The sequence below is a fragment of the Frieseomelitta varia genome, unplaced genomic scaffold (genome assembly GCF_011392965.1).
Source record: "Frieseomelitta varia isolate USP_RPSP 00005682 unplaced genomic scaffold, Fvar_1.2 scaffold_278, whole genome shotgun sequence".
NCBI classification, from domain to species: Eukaryota; Metazoa; Arthropoda; class Insecta; order Hymenoptera; family Apidae; genus Frieseomelitta; species Frieseomelitta varia.
Genome location: NW_025110010.1, coordinates 35,902 through 56,891, shown reverse-complemented (window position 1 = coordinate 56,891; position 20,990 = coordinate 35,902). Strand labels below are relative to the sequence as shown.

Here is a 20,990-nt window from a genome sequence, read left to right as displayed (position 1 = left end):
ATTCTAAGAAAATTAAGGAACAATTAGGACAATCCTGATAGACATGATACCTTGAAGAAGTAACAAATCAATAAATGATATTGATGGAATTATTGTATTCAAAAGATTGGAGAATTAATTCGTCTTTGCCGGTGAATGTTGTTTTACGATGAAACGTATAAAGAAAATACTAATATGACGTAATTGAAAATGAAAGTGACCCGTCAGGTTTAAAGATAAGATCGGTTTTTAAAAATAAAATTGACAAATTGACGAGTAATTATGAAATTTAGAAATCTAATTATTAGTAATATATTTAAATATTTTTAGTTCTACATTTAGGTAAAATTATTAATTTAATTATTAAGTAAAATTTTGACAAAAAGAAGACTAAACTTTATTAAGTAAAATTTTTACAAAAAGAAGACTAAATTTTATTAGTATTAAAGTAGTAAATTATTAAGTAAAATTATTAATCTAATTATTAAGTAAAATTTTTACAGAAAGAAGGCTAAACTTTATTAGTATTAAAGTAGTAAATTATTAAGTAAAATTACTAATTTAATTATTAAGTAAAATTTTTACAGAAAAAGGACTAAATTTTATTAGTATTAAAGTAGTAAATTATTAAGTAAAATTACTAATCTAATTATTAAGTAAAATTTTTACAAAAAGAAGACTAAACTTTATTAGTATTAAAGTAGTAAATAGTAAAATTATTAACTAAATAGTAAAATTATTAACTAAATAGTAAAATTATTAACTAAATAGTAAAATTATTAACTAAATTATTAATTAAAATTTTTACAAAAAGAAGACTAAACTTTATTAGTATTAAAGTAGTAAATAGTAAAATTATTAACTAAATTATTAATTAAAATTTTTACAAAAAAAGAGACTAAACTTTATAAACATTAGTAATATGGACTTTGTAAAAAATAGGAAATATGAGTTCGTGTAGTCATCATGTTCAATGGAACTAAACTTTCGATCATATTGATCAATGATGTAAAGAAATCCGTCGCGGCTTGATTAAATCTATTTCAGGAATATTTTTCAGTTGTACCATTTGCGTAATAAAATTAATAAAATTAAAAGTACACGAAAACAGCACTAAAAGGCACTATTAGTTAGGACAAGTATTTGTATTTCCCTTTTCGCCATTTTCTTTCCTTTTTGCTTAGCAGTTCTTCGTACGATACGTGGCGAGAGAGAAATTTTTATTTATATTATATTATAAACTGATTTTTGTTTTCTCAAATGAAGAATTTAAAAACTAACTGACTCTAGATGGAGCCCTTTCAAAATAATTGCTTACTCAGGGTGGAAAGATGAGGCTCATAAAGACATTTCACTCGCGTCTCTTCCTTAATCAAATAAATAAGAAAAAAAAAAAAAAAAACGTCTCAAAGAAAAGAAGACCAGTTAATCATTGATTTTCTCGCACGTTCAGTTACAAAGTTTCTAGGCATTAGCCGAAATGAAATCTTCAATCAACAATTGTGCGTCTTCCGTGGGACTCAACAGCAACAATTGGCTCTTTGTGCGCAAAAGGTTTCACTCAACCATTGAGTTACGTAATTCCCAAAGCAGAATTTGCTACACTTAGAGTATTTAAAAGTATATTTACGAAGCTTCTCCGTTATTTCCAGAGAAGACGAATTCGAGGTAGTTGTTCTCTCAACGTTTATTCACATTCATCTTCCCGAGACAACGGAACAATCGCTTTATCCCATTTCCTGAAATATTTTAACAAATATTTCCATTTACAACGCACTCTCAACCTGTCGATACATTCATTGTGATTGTTGCTAAAATATTTTTTCGTCGGAGAAGGATAATGGGTAAAAGTTGGCCAATTTTGGGCCTGTTTCTGGCGTGTGTCTCTAAATATTTTAAGGAATTTTGTAGAAAGCATTGCAAGTGCTAAAATTGGAATATTTCTTTATTGAAAAATTATTGAAAGATGTTCTATGTATTAATGAGAACACTGCAATGTGTGTCATATGGAATTTGAGTGAAAGTTTTTTCTTTTGTCCAATCAATAATGCTATAATGATAAAAAGAATCTGAAAAATTTTATGTTTGACACTTACAAATACTTTTAACTATACACTCTGGTTTCTCTTTAATATACTAAAGATGAGACGATGGGAAAGTTGTAAAATCCCACTTAACAATAATTTTGTGATTTTTTTTGGGCATGATTAGCAATTTCTTAAATATGCTTATTTTCTGAATCATTACTTTACTGATACCTCGTCATCGGGAGAAGATTGAAAAGTTATACTAATAACGATATCCTCGTTCATTTCTTACAAATCTCCCATCATCTCGAGGGTGTGTCCATAAAGTTTCTTCACAATTTCAAAAATTTACTACAAAGGCAAATGAAAAGACAACTAAGTGGAAATTATTACAAAATGAAACACATATATTTAAGTTTCCTCTGCCTCATTTAATACACCTCTGGTGTATGGAACTAATAGTGACCATATAGAGGTGTATTAAATGCAAAAAAAAGATTTAAATATATACGTCTCATTTTGTAATAATCTCCACTTATCTGTCCTTTCTATTTGCCTTTGTAATAAATCTTTGAAATTATAAAGAGACTTTATGGAAAAGTAAACACTATAAATTCCTTCAAGTCAGTCAACTCCAAGATTGGTCAATTTCCTACCATCCTCCGTCGACACGCATAAATATAAAAGTAACAATCGTCCCGATCAGCGGTATCATTCACGATCAGATAATTACGTATACGCGTCGATAGTATCGCCCATAGACAATTGCATGGAAACTATCTCTTGGCGTGAGTCAGTAGCATTACTCAGATGATTGCAATGTAGCGAACGGGCGAATGATCCTTAGCAGATCTCGTCGTAGCCGTGTTCGGAGCCAGGCACGACGTAATTGGGATCGCAGACCGTGTCCTTGACAGCCTCACGAGCATTAGCCTTGAACACCCTGTAGTTAACCTTGCTGCTATCGATACTGCCGTAAAGATACATGGCCAGCCTGTTGGAAATTGTCCAAACGTTCTGCTCGTGATCGTGATCGACCTTGATGTCGTTCGGGAAGACCAGGGACAAGTTGCTGGTGCCTATGACGCCGAGATTCTGCGGGATGTACTCCTTCCTGGTGTCCCAACACCAAACCGAGTCCCTGGTCACCATGTTGAAGAACATCACGCCGTTTCGATCGATCACGGAGCCGGACGAGTGGCCGTAGTCCTTCGCTCTGGGCCTGCCGATCGGCATGAAGTACTCCGTGTTCTCCTCGGCGGTCCTCTTGTCGCGGAGGATCGACGTCGAGACGGCGAACTCGCGGAAGCTCGACATCGGATGGAAGAACAGGGTTCTGTCGTCGTGGATGTCCACCGGGCTCAACGCTATGCCGAAAATCCCGTCGGTCCATTGGAACTTGAGGCCGTGGAGCTCGTACTTGGAGGCCAACGGGTCAGGGTAGAAGAGATGGTGCTGGATCCTGAAGGACGAGTCGTTGAGGAAGTCGTACACCAGCAATCCGTAACGGAACACGTCGGAGGCGTAGGCTACCGCCGTGTCGCAGTCCTCGTTCCTGATGTCCACCACGATGTTCGTGTACAAGGAGTCCTCTTTCACCTGGTCGCTCGGTATCGTGTACTTTCTCACGAGTGTGTCGGTTGCCAGGTCGAAGATGAAAATCGCCGGGGGGCAGGCTGGCTTCGCTCCCCTCGCCACGTCCACTTTCCCGGAGTCCAGCACCCAAAGACGATCGCACTCGTCCACATGGATTCTAAAGACCGAAGTCAGACCGTCGCAGTTCCCTGAAAGTACGGATTGAGAAAGTCGAGAGGGAACAATCAAGAAGTTGCATTGGACGCTGAGGGGCTGTGGGGAAAAAGGAATCGCGAAAAAGGTGCAGTCGACTCGAATGCAGAAAAGTGAAATAGTTCAAAGTGGCTTTGAGAAATCTTGCATCGTGAAATATTAGTAGCACAAAGTTTTATAAAATATGAATGCATAAATTTTGTGAAATATGAATAAGTTTGTTATTGACCTCATGCGCTGGAATGACGTGCCACGCACGTCGAGAATTTTTTGTATCAAAATTAGCAACATTTTCTCAGTTCTAAGTATATGTATAACTCAAGCAAAACAAATAATAAATTTATTACTTCTCAATAATTAAATTTTTATCGAGCGATATACCGACGAGTTCAAAAAGAAAGCGACGAATTATCGTATACGGTTTGGTCACTCGTTATGGTCCGCAATCAATTGCCAGCGCAAATAGTTAAAGCTACTGTTAAATTGTATATATTAAAGTCACTATATTAAATATCATAGCTACTCTTTCTATCAATATCTGTTAATTAACTGTAATTGTACATGTATATTAATCTCTTGCGCTGGAAAGATGTGTCACGTGCGTCGAGAATTTTTTGTATCAAAATTAGCAACATTTTCACAGTTCTAAGTATATGTAACTCAAGCAAAACAAATAATAAATTTATTACTTCTCAATAATTAAATTTCTATCGAGCGATATACCGACGAGTTGAAAAAGAAATCGACGAATTATCGTATACGGTTTGGTCACTCGTTATGGTCCGCAATCAGTTGCCAGCGCAGTTGGTTAAACTTGAAGTGGAATATGAAATTAAATTGATGCATTTTTGTCGAACCAGGAATAATATTTCTTTCTTTAGTTTTGTTTGCGCAAGACGAGTTTTGTTTGCGCAAGACGAGTTTAGTATTGTAATATCTTCAAAATTTTAACAGAATAATGGTAATTTTTCATCACTTCGTAATGAGTTTTAAAAAAAAGTACCATCCAGCGATTCTTTTGTATACTAGTTTTGGCTATTTGGACATAATTTCATTTTAAAAAAAAGACAAAGGAACTTGCGCGAATATTTGCGAGTATCGAAAGAATGTTCCCCTCGAAAATTTATTTTTCCTATAACCAATAGAGAACGGAATAAACGGAAATAATATTGGTAATGGTGGAAAACACACAAAAAACAGAGTTGAAATAAAAACACAAAGTTACAGAGTTTTGATTTGAAATGCCATTAAGTTAATTCGAACCGTTTGATTATTTAGTTAACCTAAGAAAATTAAAAAAAAAGATCTTTTTTGAGAGTGATGGGTGGGGATTTGTGAGAGAAGAAGGTTATAAATGAAAAGTCTAATTAAAGAGTATAAGAGAGAGAAAAGGTTGGAAATCGCTGGTTTAGAAGATGACTATGTAGGATGTTTTAAAAAGGACACCCTGTATATATATATATTTTTTAATATTTAATATATATTACATGGTGTCCATAAAGTCACTTTACAATTTCAAAAATTTATTACAAAGGCAAATGAAAAGACAGATAAGTGAAAATTATTACAAAATGAGACGTATACATTTAAGTTTTTTCACTTCATTTAACACACCTCTATGTGAGCATCATTAGTTGCACGAAGCACATCAAGCGTGCTTCTGTAACTGTAATAATTTCCACTTATCTGTCTTTTCATTCGCCTTTGTAATAAATGTTTGAAATTGTAAAGAGACTCTATGGACACCCTGTATACAAAAGATGCAATTACGATAAATATTCCAATATATATATATATATATTAAAGATGCAATGGCGATGAATATTCGAAAATTATCGTGAATCGAAATAGTGTATATTTCACTATATTTACCTGGTTGGTGCCACCTCCAGTCCGGATAAGGTCTCAGTTTGGGGCTTTTCGTCTTCGATGGTTTGGGCACGGTAGCCAACGTGACCGGAATGCCCTCCTTCCACTTTGGGAGGGTGATGAAAACCCTGTCCCTCCAGATTTCCAGCCCCAACGGCAGATTATTCTCCGCGACGAAGTCTCCGTCGTAGATGGCCGAATCGCGAGCCTCGATGCTGTCGTACGTGTAGTCGATCGTCGACCACGCGTACACCTATCGAGATTCTCTTCACATTCTAACCAGCTGTTATAATAATCTCTGTTCAAGGATTTCATTGAAAAGCTTACCAATTCCATAGCGGGTCCAACGTAATCGTCCTCGATGTGACCGCGGCCAGGGTCGTAATTAAATCCGTGAGACTCCAGCTGATTCACCGAATGCGCATCAGTTCGGAGCAGATTTCGTGCTGGTGGTCTCGAGCGGAGCCTCTTCTCCAAGTGTCTCGAGAAATATTCGCTCGAGTCCGGCGTCGAGCCGTACGGATGTGTGCTGTACACCGGCGTCGTTGGTAACCTTTCCAGCAGGTTCTCCTCGAGTTTCGGCGAGTCGCAGTTTATGTGACCGGGAAGCTCCTCGTGGCCCGATATCAGGATCTTGTAATTCCTTAAAGACTAAGGGCTCTCGATGTTAGGTATATATCACGATTTCAGTTTCAATTATTGCAATTGTTGTCTCAAAATCGAGGCTTCTAGATTATGATTAACTTTAGATTACGGTCAACGCGTTCTTTACCAATGATGCAGCGTATGCGTCATAGGAGATCGTTATTGCAAACATTGATTATTTAGCTAATACCTAAGAGAATTGAGAAAAAAAACTTTCTTTGAGAGCGATGGGTGGTTTACGAGAGGAGGAGATTATAAATGAAAAGCCTAATTAAAGAGTATGAGAGAGAGAAAAAGGTTGGAAATCGCTGGTTTAGAAGATGACTATGTAGGATGTTTTAAAAAGGACACCCTGTATATATATGTTTTTTAATATTTAATATATATTACATGGTGTTCATAAAGTCACTATACAATTTCAAAAATTTATTACGAAGGCAAATGAAAAGATAGATAAGTGGAAATTATTACAAAATGAGATGTATGTAATTAAGTTTTTTTCTATCTCATTTAATATACCTCTATATAGGCACCATTAGTTACACGAAGCACATCAAGTGTGCTTTTCTAACTGTAATAATTTCCATTTATATTTCAATATATATACATATACATCCAACCAACGTTGGAACTAAATTTTTGGATTCCAATTGTAAAAGTCGTTTTATGAATGAAGATAACTGTAGAACGTGGTCCCCAAAAAATTGTAGAACGTTTGGTTTGAACCAAATGAGAAATGAGTATGTTTCATGTGCGATTGTTAATGTATAAAACGGTTGATAAGCTAAGGAATGTGTTAAAACTATCAAGAATCCATGTTTTGTTAAATAGCTGCATCAAAGATCGAATGACATACATTGCAATTGATAAATCAATTGAAACTTTACTTCTTCTTACTTGAAACTAATATTCTTTATAAAAGATAATTGTGTGTGAAGAGTCCATAGGAAAAAGGGAGAATGTCAAAGTTTGGCATTTCTCTTCAGAAAATTTATATAATTAATATAATTAATATAATTAAAAAAATATAATTATATATATAAATATACTAAAATATAATTAATATAATTAATAAAATTACTACATATATAATTAATATAATTAAATATGTATTATAAATAAATATTTATATAATAAATTAATACATATATAATTAATATAATTAATAAAATTAATACACATATAATTAATATATATTTAAATTGTAAGAAAATTTGGACACTGATATTTGGATATCAAATATTGAAACTGTTGCAATTTTGTAAAAAGAAATTGTGTAATAATAAACTAAAGATAAACGTTTCAAAGTTTTAATGCATAGTTTATTTTATTCTAAGATGCTTTTAAATTATGCAGCAGATGGCAAAGTGGAGACACTGTTTTTCTCCAAAATGCTATAAATTGTCATGTATATGAAAACATTGAAAAATTGTTTTCACAATTGAAGTTGATATTCGACGTTTTATTTACAATGATACCTCAAAAATTTGTCCAATGTCGAACTCAGAATTTGTTAAACATTCCCTCTTTTCCCCGTGTTGACCTCTTCGTGTCATTAGATTACACTTGAAAAGAAAGTGTTCGTACCGAGCGAAAGGCTGGGGGCACGTTTTTCTGGCCAGTGGTCTCAAGACCGCGTGAAAGCGCGTTACTTCCTGATTGGATCGCGATCTCCTGGAGGCCAAGCAGGCACATCGACAACAGCCACGGTACCACGTTCGCCATACCTGAAACGAAAGGAGATTCCGACACATATGAGGGAGCCACGACCTTCGTTAGCCGATTTCCCAACCGAAGTTCACGTTGGCCTGGTTATCGCAAGCCGAGCGTAACCGTTTTGCTCCGAGCGATACGAATTTGATAATCGAGTTATGCAAGCGCTATTGGATAACAGTCGTTTAATTTTTTCGCTGTTGAATACGTTATTTGCGTCGTACTAATTAGCCTGAACCCTGACACGATGCAAATTTCAGAAATGAATTATTTAATAATAATATATATATATAATTATTTAATAATAATAGTAATATATAAATTATTAATTATAATATATATATTATTATTTATATATAATAATAGTAATATATATTTTACTATATATATACAATAGTAATATGTATATTACTATATATATATTATATATATAAATTATTTAATAATAATAATAATAATAGTAAAATAGTAAAATACGTATTATTTAATAATATATATAAAAATTATTTAACAATAATAATATATATATAAATTATTTAATAATAATAGTAATATATATATTACTATATATATATTATATATATAAATTATTTAATAATAATAATAATAGTAAAATAGTAAAATACGTATTATTTAATAATATATATAAAAATTATTTAACAATAATAATAATATATATAAATTATTTAATAATATATATATTAGGAGGAAAAATACTAAAGTCGTCTCAAGTTCGAGTTACATCATTTTCACAGCAAACTTGTTTCGCAGCAAAATTGCTTCTTGGAAAATTCTGTTGACCAGAGAATTTCTAAAATGAGAAGATATTCTTAAAGGAACGGAGGAAACTGTGTGTGTTGGAAAATTAGAAATTTTGTTGTCAGGGAATATTTTAACTCCGAGGAGACCTTCTCCTCGAGAAAATTTCGAAACGAACGAGAGATCAATTTCTTTCTCTTAATATCGTAGACACTTGTTTGATATTTAACGAGGTGGAGAGGCAAGAAGGAGGGAAAAGTTCGATTCGCGATAAGAGATTTACAACCGCGGTTGTCTCTAATTAAATCGGATCTATGAAAGTTGGGCGCGAGTTACAACTGCAACGGTGCCCCATACTTGGCGATATCGTGACAGGGTACCATAGTTACTTTCCTATCGATATCTCTCCGTAATCTGTTTCTTGTCCGAGTTCGCGATCCAAATGGCGGGTCTTTGAGCCGATGTTCCGATCAAACAAACTATGGCTCATGTTCTAATCAATGAAAGTACTTCTTTGCAAATCTGTCTCTGAAATTACAAGTTAAAATTGAAATTGACGGCTTTGTACGAAATTTAAAATATATGAACATAAAATATTCACGTCACTTATTGTGACGAGATAAAATAAGCAGATTGTAACGCAAACTTTTAAATGCTGTTTGTATCGAGAAAATCGATAATAATTAGTCAAAGTAATATAATAGAAAAAATAAAAAAAATTTGTCGAAAGCCACGAATGAAAATCGTACTTTGTATACTGTATCAAAATACACAAGTCGCGTCATTTCATCAGTAACGTGTAATTAACGCGAGCACCAGTTATAATGATAACGGATTCAAAATGAAAGCGAATCGCGCTGGTAGAAGCAAGATAACTTCGCGGTTAAATAACTTTCAAGGTGACGAGTGTCGCCTGATCGCGCTTTCCCCGTAGGGAAATTACGAGAAAAACAATCTCCGCTGAGAATTATTATTTCCACCTGTTCCAATCGTTTCTAAATAATCTCCACCTGTCAAGAAATGGAATTTCATTTGCGAAAGAGCATTACCCCCCTCCCTCCCATTGTTTCTTGCGAAAATTTCTCTATTATATAGAAATATATTATGAATATATTTCTATATAATATATTCATAATATATTTCTATAATATATTATGGATATATTATATTTCTATGATATATTATGGATATGTTATATTTCTATAAAATATTATGGATATATTATACTTTTATGATATATTATGAATATATTATATTTCTATAATATATTACGGATATATCATATTTCTATGATATATTATGGATATATTATATTTCTATAAAATATTATGGATATATTATATTTCTACAATATATTATGGATATATCACATGTCTATGATATATTATGGATATATTATATTTCTATAATATATTATGGATATATCATACTTCTATGATATATTGTGGATATATTATATTTCTACAATATATTACGGATATATCATATTTCTATGATATATTATGGATACATTATATTTCTACAATATATTATGGATATATCATATTTCTATGATATATTATGGATATATTATATTTCTATAAAATATTATGAATATATTATATTTTTATGATATATTATGAATATATTATAAATTTGTAAATATGATATATTACATATATATTATATTTCTATATATATCATATTTCTATGATATATTATGAATATTTATATATATATTTCTATAATATATTATGAATATATTATATTTCTATGATATAAAATATTATATATATTTCTATAATATATTATGAATATTTTATAAATATGTAAATATGATATATTATGAATATGTCATATTTCTATGATATATGACGAATGTATTATATTTCTAAAATATATTATGCATATATTACACTTCTATTCTATATATTAGAAATAAAGCGAATAGTAAATGATAAAAGAAAATTAATATATAATAAAATGACATTAGAAATAAAATTCTCTATTATAGAGAAAATTTCTAAGAAAACGGAGAAGTTCGACAAGATTCTTTTCTCGAACAGAGAATTGACATTTATTGGAATCATCGACAACTTGGTTCGTCGATCGATGACACGTACACTCGTCGCTCATCGTTCGTGAAAGCGAAACGCTATAGAACGTTAGCCGACAAGCTTCAGAGTCAGTCGGTGACATTTGACGTTTTTCGAATAGTGAACTGATGAGAGTTTGAGAAATTCGCTTGAATCCTCTGTCCTTTGGACAGAGAAAGTATGTACCTGCGAGATTCCTTGGAAGAGCGTTCCCTCAACGTGACCCACTGATTCTCGGATTCTCTTTCCGCCGATATAATCGAAAAAAAAAAAAAAAAAGAAGAAGAAGAAACGAAGGGAAAAAACTCGCGTTCGAGATGAAAAGAACTACTCGCTGAATTTCTGAACGGACGGAGAATGGAGACGAGCGCGCGACAGATAACAGCGAAATGAAGATGTTCGCGGCTCGGGATGAGAGCGTGGATGTTACCCGACTGCCATATTCACTATCCGGGTCATAAGTGTGTCTAGGTGTACTACGAAAGGAGAGAATGGCGAATCCCTTCTCTCGGAGAAGATTTTCCCTCTCGTCCGCGTGTTACAAGGCACCGGCTGTATAGGTCATTGGCGGCGAGTTCATGGGAGCCTTGTTTCGCGATTCCCTGCGAAACGAAGGGAAACGGGAGCCGCCTACTATGCCAAACAGCGAGAAATCTGTTTCCATCGATTGGCAATAGGAGCAACGCTCAATGCGGAACTCGCTACCTTGTTATAACAGCTGTGCTCATCCTGATTTATCGTCGCCAATATGAAATTTCTCGAGTATTAATATCAAGAGGGTATTTTAAAAAAGAATCGATTTTTTTTTTTTTGTTTTGCATATTCTTAAAGGATATAGTCTGTGGAATCTTACATGTGAAACTTCTAAAATTAACGAAGTTACGGGTGTTTGAAGAACGCGACGATCAGTGTCTTGTTACCGCAATACTAAACTTTAAAGGCATATTTTCTGGAAACTATGTTTTTCAGAACGGCGTTCATGATATCTTAATATCTACTTGACCGATTGAATTGAAATTTTCAATACGCATTTAGTACAGCCCGAACTAGAATCAACCAAAAATTTTTATTTTTTTATATTTTTTCAGGCCTGCGAAGTATGAGAAAAACACGCAAAAATCGATAATCGAATTTCAAAGTATTGCCAGTTTTTTAATTACCGACATTTTTCTTTTGCTCTAGTTTCGGCTATAGCCAAATCCATACTAATTGAGGAACTATCACGTTTTTTTATTTTAGACAAGCAGAACGGCCGGAATCGTGGACACCGTGAGACGACCGTTTTTAAAAGCTATGTTTGAGCGACTATGTTTGAGAGTATGCAGTACCACTAAGTTTAACGTTTTTTGTTCCAAAAAATTTTTGAAACGTCGTTGAAATACGTGCAAATAATCCTTGTCAATTTGACTGCAAAAGGTATGATAGTTTCTTTGCAAAAAATTTCCAAACGAAGTTAAAAGACACGCACTTCACACTAGAATACCCCCTTAATAAAATTTATTAAATTTTTCGAATATTAATATTAATAAAATTTTTTGTACATACAACAACGAAAGCTTAATAATTTAAAACGAGTGATTGAACAAAGTTGTAAAACTTTTAAGCAGGTTCTGTTTGGAACGTTGATCGTAGAAAATCTTCTGAAATGTTTTTAAAATAAAAATAAAAGTTTCAGACAGAATGGAACTTAAAAAAATAAATAAATAAAAAAATATATTAAATAAAAGAATAATAAATGAAAAACATATGGAAATAAAGATTTTTCCGTCGGAGGGTATGTTTTTACACGTACGTTGGAATTTTTCACGATTTTCGGGCGAAAGAAAGTATCCTCGCTTGATATAAAATCATTTTAAAATCTACAAACTCATATTTGTCAATGTAGAAAGCTTCACGCTTTGAAACGAGGTCAAGTGGATCGTAATACCATTTTTTTTTTCTTGACAAGGTTACGTCAGTTTAAATTATCGACAATTTCTCATTGTCACTGGTACAATTATGCTCTCGACTACAATATAAAAGCGTTGTATCTGTTATAGTTGAGAAGAGGAATATCTGCTTGAAAGATACTTGTAATTAACGATCGAGATAGACAAGTACTAGACGGAGAAACTAAAGGAAGACGATCCTTGCGATAGGCGACATTTCAGTTTACTCGAGTGTGCTTGTAATCGCTGACATTCCACCATGATATAAATCATTACTGCAAGTAAATGGCTACTTTCGTCGTTGAGTAATATCTTTTAAAAGCTACGTTTTTTTTTTTTCAAAAATATCTATCGTAAAAGACATTTTCTATAGAAGAAATTGGTATTATTATTGATAATTAAAACAGTTAAAATACAAACAGTTGCAGTTAATAATATAAATAGGTGTTTATATTATAATATAAACAGTTGCAATTAATAATATAAATAAAAATATAATAATATAAAGAGCTGCAATTAATAATATAAATAACTGTTTATATAATAATATAAACAGTTGCAATTAGTAATATAAATAATCATATAATAATATAAACAGTTGCAATTAATAATATAAATAACTGTTTGTATAATAATATAAACAGTTACAATTAATAATATAAATAACTGTTTGTATAATAATATAAACAGTTGCAATTAATAATATAAATAATAATATAAACAGTTGCAATTAATAAGTATACTAAACTGGTTCAATGAGTTCGACTGGTGAAATCTTCCAATCTTTGCATCGTAAAGTGCGAAACGATCGATTTCGGCAACGGGTCTGACAATCCTGCGCGGCAAAGAATTCGCCGGTTGCGCCGATGCACCGATATTTAGAGCGAGTTTTGAAGCAATCGTTCGACGTTGCGAAACGTTCGGGGGAATCCGTTTGCCCGAATGCATCGGAGGATCGTTACGCCAGCATTAATCTCGTGAGAACTCACTCAGTTCCTTCGATCAGAGTAGATACGAAACACGTGAACCAAGGAACAAGAGGAAGAAGAAGAAGAAGAAGAAGAAGAAGAAGAAGAAGAAGAAGAAGAAGAAGAAGAAGAAGAAGAAGGAGGAGGAGGAGGAGGAGTAAAAGAGAAAAAGAGAGATGGCAGGTGAAAGAGTCACAGGGAAGAGAGGAGATTGAAATTCCACGGAGATTGTCGACCATTCAAGGCAAAAGTATTTCACATTTGCTTAATGATCACTTGGACGAAGTATCTGCTCGGCAGATCCTTCTCCCCAGCGTTCTCTGTTGCTTTTGTACAATTGCACAATTTGTAAATTCTAACGACACTGAATTCTAATGTAAATTCTAATTAAATTTGGAATTTCGGCTACGCGGATTGAAATTCCTTTAGATGAGAAATTTTAACGAACATAATACCTGGACAGCGGACAGATTCGAGCAAATTTGACAGTCAGTTGACATCAATCGAAAGCAAGGCTTGAATAAAACTGTAAATTTTGAAGTTAATTTTAAAATTTTATTTTTTAGTACTTTTATTATTGAAAGGTATAGGAAGATCTATATTACATTCTATATTCTATTATTTATATTATTATATATTATATTATTATATTATTTATATTATGTTATTATATTATTTATATTATTTATATTATATATTATATTATTATATTATTTATATTATTATATATTATATTATTATATTATATTATACTATTATATTATTTATATTATTATATTATTATTATATTATGTTATTATATTATTTATATATATATATATAATATTATATATTATATATTATATCTAGCTGTAAGCCTAATTAACTTATCTCGAGTTACTCCTTCAAAAATTTCTAATTAAACAAATAAAAGATTTTATCTCGTTGCATTGAGCATTAATACTATTTTACTGGTCGCTGGCAGTACAAGGACTTCATCGTCTTCTTATACATCATTTCAAGATGTTCTATGCATAGAAAACGAAGTTGTAATTTCACTACAAAAAAATTTCGACAGTTAATCGTTAATGAAATATCAAACTGATTAAGATTGAAAGGTATTTAATAACAATTAATTAACGAAATGAGAATTTAATCCTTAATTGCGATTTAAAGTTACTTAACGAGCGAACTAGGAACTTAATCGTTATTTATGATTAACAAACATTCTATTACAGTGTAATCATTAATTGGATCAATTACATTTTTTGCCTACTTGCAGTCTACTTCGACTTTAGACGAGCCTCGAATAGCTTCAGACTTGATTACTCTTTAAATAATAAATTTATTACGTGCTTGGACTTACCGCAGTTAACTTTGGGTAACTTTTGACCGAAGCAGCCATGGTGATACTTGACGTCTGGATTATCCCAGTTGTAAGCGACAGAATGAACCGGCGAGACGTAGACATAGTTGTTCGATCGTTGGACGAAATTCGCCCATGAATTCCTCGAATTCGTCGACGTTTTAACTTCCGATCTGATGCTTCGCCTTTGCCTCGTCTTTGGCATAGTCTGCAATAGAAAGACGAAACATCACTTACAATCTCTCAGTTAATCCCTTAAGTGAAAATGCATGTTGTATAATGTTTAAAAATCATATAAATTTATTTTAATTTGTAAAAAAAAAAATGTGATGTCCACAAATTTTTCCTTCCTTTTTTTCTCTCTAAAATTTTCTCATTGAAGAGAACTGGTGCTAGGCGTTTCGTGTTCTAAAATTGTTCTAATTCTGTGAGTTTAGAGCACTGAAGTTCTTGAGCGATAAAATAATTATTGTGTTTAAATAATTAAAAATAACTAAAGCATAATAATTATTACTTTTAGCTCCTTTAGCTTCCTTGCGTTGCAAAATAATCCTAAAAATGTTTTGTTAATTCTAATTTCATAATAATTTCCATTCTTTTTTTAATTTCATTGTTAGTTGGAAGAGGATAGTTTTCAATTTTTTTTCTCCCATTATTATCATTACTTTGTAAATCTTTTTAAATATAAATTATTATAAATTAAATATAAATGTTTATATATCTTCAAATATAAATTATATATATATCTTATATCTTTAAATATAAATTTTTATAAATTAAATATAAACCTTTATATATCTTAAAATATAAATTTTTATAAATTAAATGAAAACCTTTATATATCTTCAAATATAAATTTTTATAAATTAAATATAAACTTTCATATATCTTTAAATATAAATTTTTATAAATTAAATATAAACCTTTATATATCTTTAAATATAAATTCTTATAAATTAAATATAAACCATTATATATCTTTAAATATAAATTATACATATATGTCTTATATTTCTAAATAAAAATTTTCATAAATTAAATCTGAATCTTTATAAATTTTTTTAAATATATTCAATAAAAACTGAAATGTTCAGTTTTATCTTGTGATAACTTCGCGCGCAGAGTTGCTTTAAAATTAAATTTTACAATTTTACACGCACGATTTCTTTAGAAAGAAATCGTAAGGCAAGGGATTAAGTCGTGTAATTGAGTTCGTGGAAGAATGTGGACAGCAACTTAATAGTGTCATTATCATTAACACTATCCCATAGTGGAATGACGTAATAACAGCTGCGGTCATTCGACTACGTCATTCTTACGTTTTTATTTCACACAGCTGTTGTATGTTAATAAACCTACTGCGAGGCTTCTGCTTTCTAATTACAGCAATATGCATTTAGCTTTCGAGAGTCTTCGTTTTGACAACGAAAGAAGTATTTGTTTACCCAGCAGTTTCCCAATGTGGCCCGAAGAAAGCGAGTTATTTAAACGCGAGAAGAAAGTGCACGTTTCCTCACAGCTCACGCTAAAAACCATTTACTTTAAACTCGAATACTGTCGCAAGAATCACAGCACGCTGTCTACTTGAAATGAAAAATTGACAATGGCTGCGAGAAATATTTGCACGTCGTTGTATCCATTAGGGCATTTTTGTATGTATGTACGTACACGTGGCATTATTACATAGGCACGTGCTATATTTCGCAATGTTTGGTGACAATGTGAATTGGTAAGGCTCTCCGTAACGCAAGAACTTTTTCACAGACGCACAGCAAGTTTTGAAATTTATTATCATTATTATTATCATATTAATGAAACTTATTATCATTATTATTATATTAATTTTATTATTATATAATTGTTATTATCATATTAATGAAATTTATTATTATACAATTGTTATTATCATATTAACGAAATTTACTATCATTATTGTTATATAATTGTTACTATCATATTAATGAAAATTATCATTATTATTATCATATTAATAAAATTTATTATCATTATTATTATATTAATTTTCTTATTATATAATTGTTATTATCATATTAACGAAATTTACTATCATTATTGTTATATAATTGTTATTATTATATTAATGAAATTTATTGTCATTATTATTATATAATTGTCATTATCATATTAATGAAATTTACTATCATTATTGTTGTATAATTGTTACTATCATATTAATGAAAATTATCATTATTATTATCATATTAATAAAATTTATTATCATTATTATTATATTAATTTTCTTATTATATAATTGTTATTATCATATTAACGAAATTTACTATCATTATTGTTATATAATTGTTATTATTATTATATTAATGAAATTTATTATCATTATTATTATATTAATTTTATTATTATATAATTGTTATTATCATATTAATGAAATTTACTATCATTATTGTTATACAGTTGTTTTTATCATATTAATGAAATTTACTATCATTATTGTTATACAGTTGTTTTTATCATATTAATGAGATTTATTATCATTATTATTATATTAATTTTATTACTGTAATAATTGTTCTTATCCTATTAATGAAAATTATTGTCACAATTATTATCATATTAATAAAATTTATTATCATTATTATCGTTATTATCATATTAGTGAAATTTATTATCATTATTATTATCACATCTTATCATTATTTCGCTTGTTCCGAAAGCAAGTACGCACGAAGCATGTAAAATCACAATACCTAAACTGAGGAATGTTGACCAATATCGCTCAGTTACAGTTTTCGCGAATTAACATTCAACAACGGGTCGTTAATCAGCGAGCATCCGATCAAATCGAAAGACAACGCATCAGAATGGAACGGAAGTGCATCGAGGGAAAGATACGCTCGCGCATACAAATCAGACGCGATTAATTATCAAAATACGCTTTCCCTTTACTTCTCATACGGATCCTCCTCTTTTCCATCTTATCAGATCTTTCGCCACGCTTGTTCCCTGAAGATATCACTTGAAATTGTTTATGCGTTATGAGTTGGAGGAAACTCTTTTTCGTTTCTTTCGACGAAATGCATTTCGTCTCGGCAATCGGCTCGGGAAGTCAAGCTCATGGTCGTCGAGACTGGCTGGAAATGTCGGAGAAACACGAACGATCCCCGTTAATCGAAGAAACCTAATCTAAACCTATCCATCTCGTTCCGATGGCTCGTTCGTCAAATGGCGCGAGACCGTTCGAATTAAGGAGTAAACTGCTGCTTTTTACCGTGGCAACACTTTCGGTTTCGCGAGACATTTCCTCTTCGAATGCAACGTGATGCAAAATTCGAATGCAATTAGAGAATATTTACTGATTATGTATTATTGAAGAATCAAATAGTTAAAGCTAAGTATGTTAAGTGGATACGTGTCACAGCCAGACGAGTGTGTGAAGATAAGAGTAACGTTTACTTCACATGTTTCCTTTTGTCAGAATAAATATTCACTGTGACTACAGTTCAAAATTGAGCGGTGATCAATTGCTTTGTAAATAATTTGCAAAGTTATTATTATTACTAGATGGTAATAATAATAATTTAGTATTACTAAATAGTAATATTGTTACTAAATTGTAACAATATTAATAAGTAAATTATAGTTAAATTGTAACTGAATATAATACTAAATATTATAAATATTATAACTAATATTATAAGTAAATTATAATTTTTCAAACATTTCTGTAATCAACTTGCAAAGTTATTATTATTACTAGATAGTATTACTAAATAGTAGTAGTAATAATTTAGTATTACTAAATAGTGATATTATTACTAAATTATAACTAATAAATAAATTATAGTTAAATTGTAACTGAATGTTATACTAAATATTATAAAATATAAATATTATACTAAATATTATAAGTATTATAACTAATATTATAATTATAACTTTTAAACGTTTTTGTAATCAACTTGCAAAGTTATTATTATTACTAGATACTAATAATAATAATTTAGCATTATTAAATAGTAGTAGTAATAATTTAGTATTACTAAATACTGATATTACTAGATTATAACTAATAAATAAGTTATAGTTAAATTATAACTGAATATTATATTAAATATTATAAATATTATAACTAATGTTATAAATAAATTATAATTTTTAAACATTTTTGTAATCAACTTGCAAAGTTATTATTATTACTAGATACTAATAATAGCAATTTAGCATTATTAAATAGTAGTAGTAATTATTTAGTATTACTAAATACTGATATTATTACTAGATTATAACTAATAAATAAATTATAGTTAAATTATAACTGAATATTATATTAAATATTATAAATATTATAACCAATATTATAAATAAATTATAATTTTTAAACATTTTTGTAATCAACTTGCAAAGTTATTATTATTACTAGATACTAATAATAGCAATTTAGCATTATTGAATAGTAGTAATAATAATTTAGTATTAAACTGAATTATAACTGAACTAAATTATAACTGAATATTATATTGAATATTATAAATATTATATAACTAATGTTATAAGTAAATTATAATTGAATATTACTAAAAATTACTAAAAATTATTTTTATTACGAAACAGTAATCATAATAATGTAACGTATAATAAATGTTATTATTGGAAATTGCTTGCAGTTAATAAATCAAGACTAGACAGAATATTCACGCGTATCCTTTACTATATTATAATAGTAACCGTATCGTTGAATTTAGAGTAATTTGTTTACAATTCTCTGACATGTCTTTTGATATAAGAATCATAATGAAAAATCTCAAAGACAATATAAATGTGACTTTCAATTGGTGGAAATTGTTTTGAATGTATCCTAAATAGATTGTTAAATAAATTGTAAAAATTTTTATTTCTAAAATGCAGTACAGTATCGTCGACATAATCAAAAAGTATGATCATTCGTTATTTGACAATCAGTAATTATAATTCACATTCCACATTAAATCCAGCTCTAATTTATTGACTTACCTGAATTTCTTCTTCCTATCTCTTTATGGTTGCAAGAACGCGAAAAGAGAATCGTCACTTCTTCAAACAAAGTTTTTCCTTTCTCCCTTTGTTTATTATTATAATCTGTAATTACTCACTTTAATTCACAAATCATTGATTTATAAGAAGACGACGTTGCTCGTTTGTCAGCAAGAAATTTTCGAAACGTTTATTTTTATTCTTTCAAGTCGGTTTGAGAAAATATTCATCGAACAAGGTCTGTTCTCTTCGAGATCAATTTTTTCCCGACTGTTTGAGCTTCCTTGAGGTCTGCAGTCGACAGGCAGAACCGTTTGAAATTATGTACTTAATCGCGCGGACAGACTCTCTAGACTGAAATTGAATCGCTATAGTTCAGGCCGAATCGAGAAAGCAGAAAGCAATGTTTTTCCACAGCCGGCGCGTTTTTACATAAACTGGTTATCAACGCATCTAACAAAAATTTCAAATTGCAAATAATCGCGAATAACGATCCAGGAGGTATTGCCGCAACGAAATAACAATCCACGACATCCTTATACACCCTGCATTCATATTTCACTTTTTATCTGATTATAATTATTAAACGAATAACATCGACATTCTTGCCGTTAGAGTGGATTTCACTTTTCACCGATAATACTTAACAAATGTCGGTGGAACTTTCCAAGGTGCGTAAGAGTTTATTGAACCGTCGCTAACGAAAATTCGGGAAGCCAGGCTGCTTCGATTTTACAGCTCTGTCACTTGCATAAATTATTATTAAATCACCGGAGCTGAGTGTAATGAAACAAAGTTACACACAGTGGACGAATATCACGAAGTGGATCAGTGTGGGCACAATCAGCTGTTGGTCGAAGAAAGCAGAATCTAAGAACATCTGACTCTTATACAGGGTGTTTCGT

General features: G+C 30.7%; 1 protein-coding gene across 3 annotated transcripts; it reads right to left on the bottom strand.

The window, feature by feature from the left end:
* Positions 1-1,346: 1,346 nt before the first annotated feature.
* LOC122529098 (protein yellow-like) lies at positions 1,347-20,548 on the bottom strand. Of its 3 annotated transcripts, none has more exons than XM_043654887.1 (6): positions 20,086-20,548; positions 15,097-15,304; positions 7,896-8,035; positions 5,991-6,314; positions 5,667-5,916; positions 1,347-3,790 (listed from the first exon to the last, which is right to left on the bottom strand). In XM_043654887.1, exons 2-6 carry the CDS (start codon positions 15,299-15,301, stop codon positions 2,850-2,852), a joined length of 1,860 nt encoding a protein of 619 aa, XP_043510822.1. In that variant the 5' UTR covers positions 15,302-15,304; positions 20,086-20,548; the 3' UTR covers positions 1,347-2,849. The 3 variants fall into 3 exon arrangements, with proteins under 3 accessions (XP_043510822.1, XP_043510821.1, XP_043510823.1); XM_043654886.1 differs by lacking the exon at positions 20,086-20,548 and adding an exon at positions 16,542-16,672; XM_043654888.1 differs by lacking the exons at positions 15,097-15,304; positions 20,086-20,548 and adding an exon at positions 11,042-11,302.
* Between the last annotated feature and the right edge of the window lie 442 nt (positions 20,549-20,990).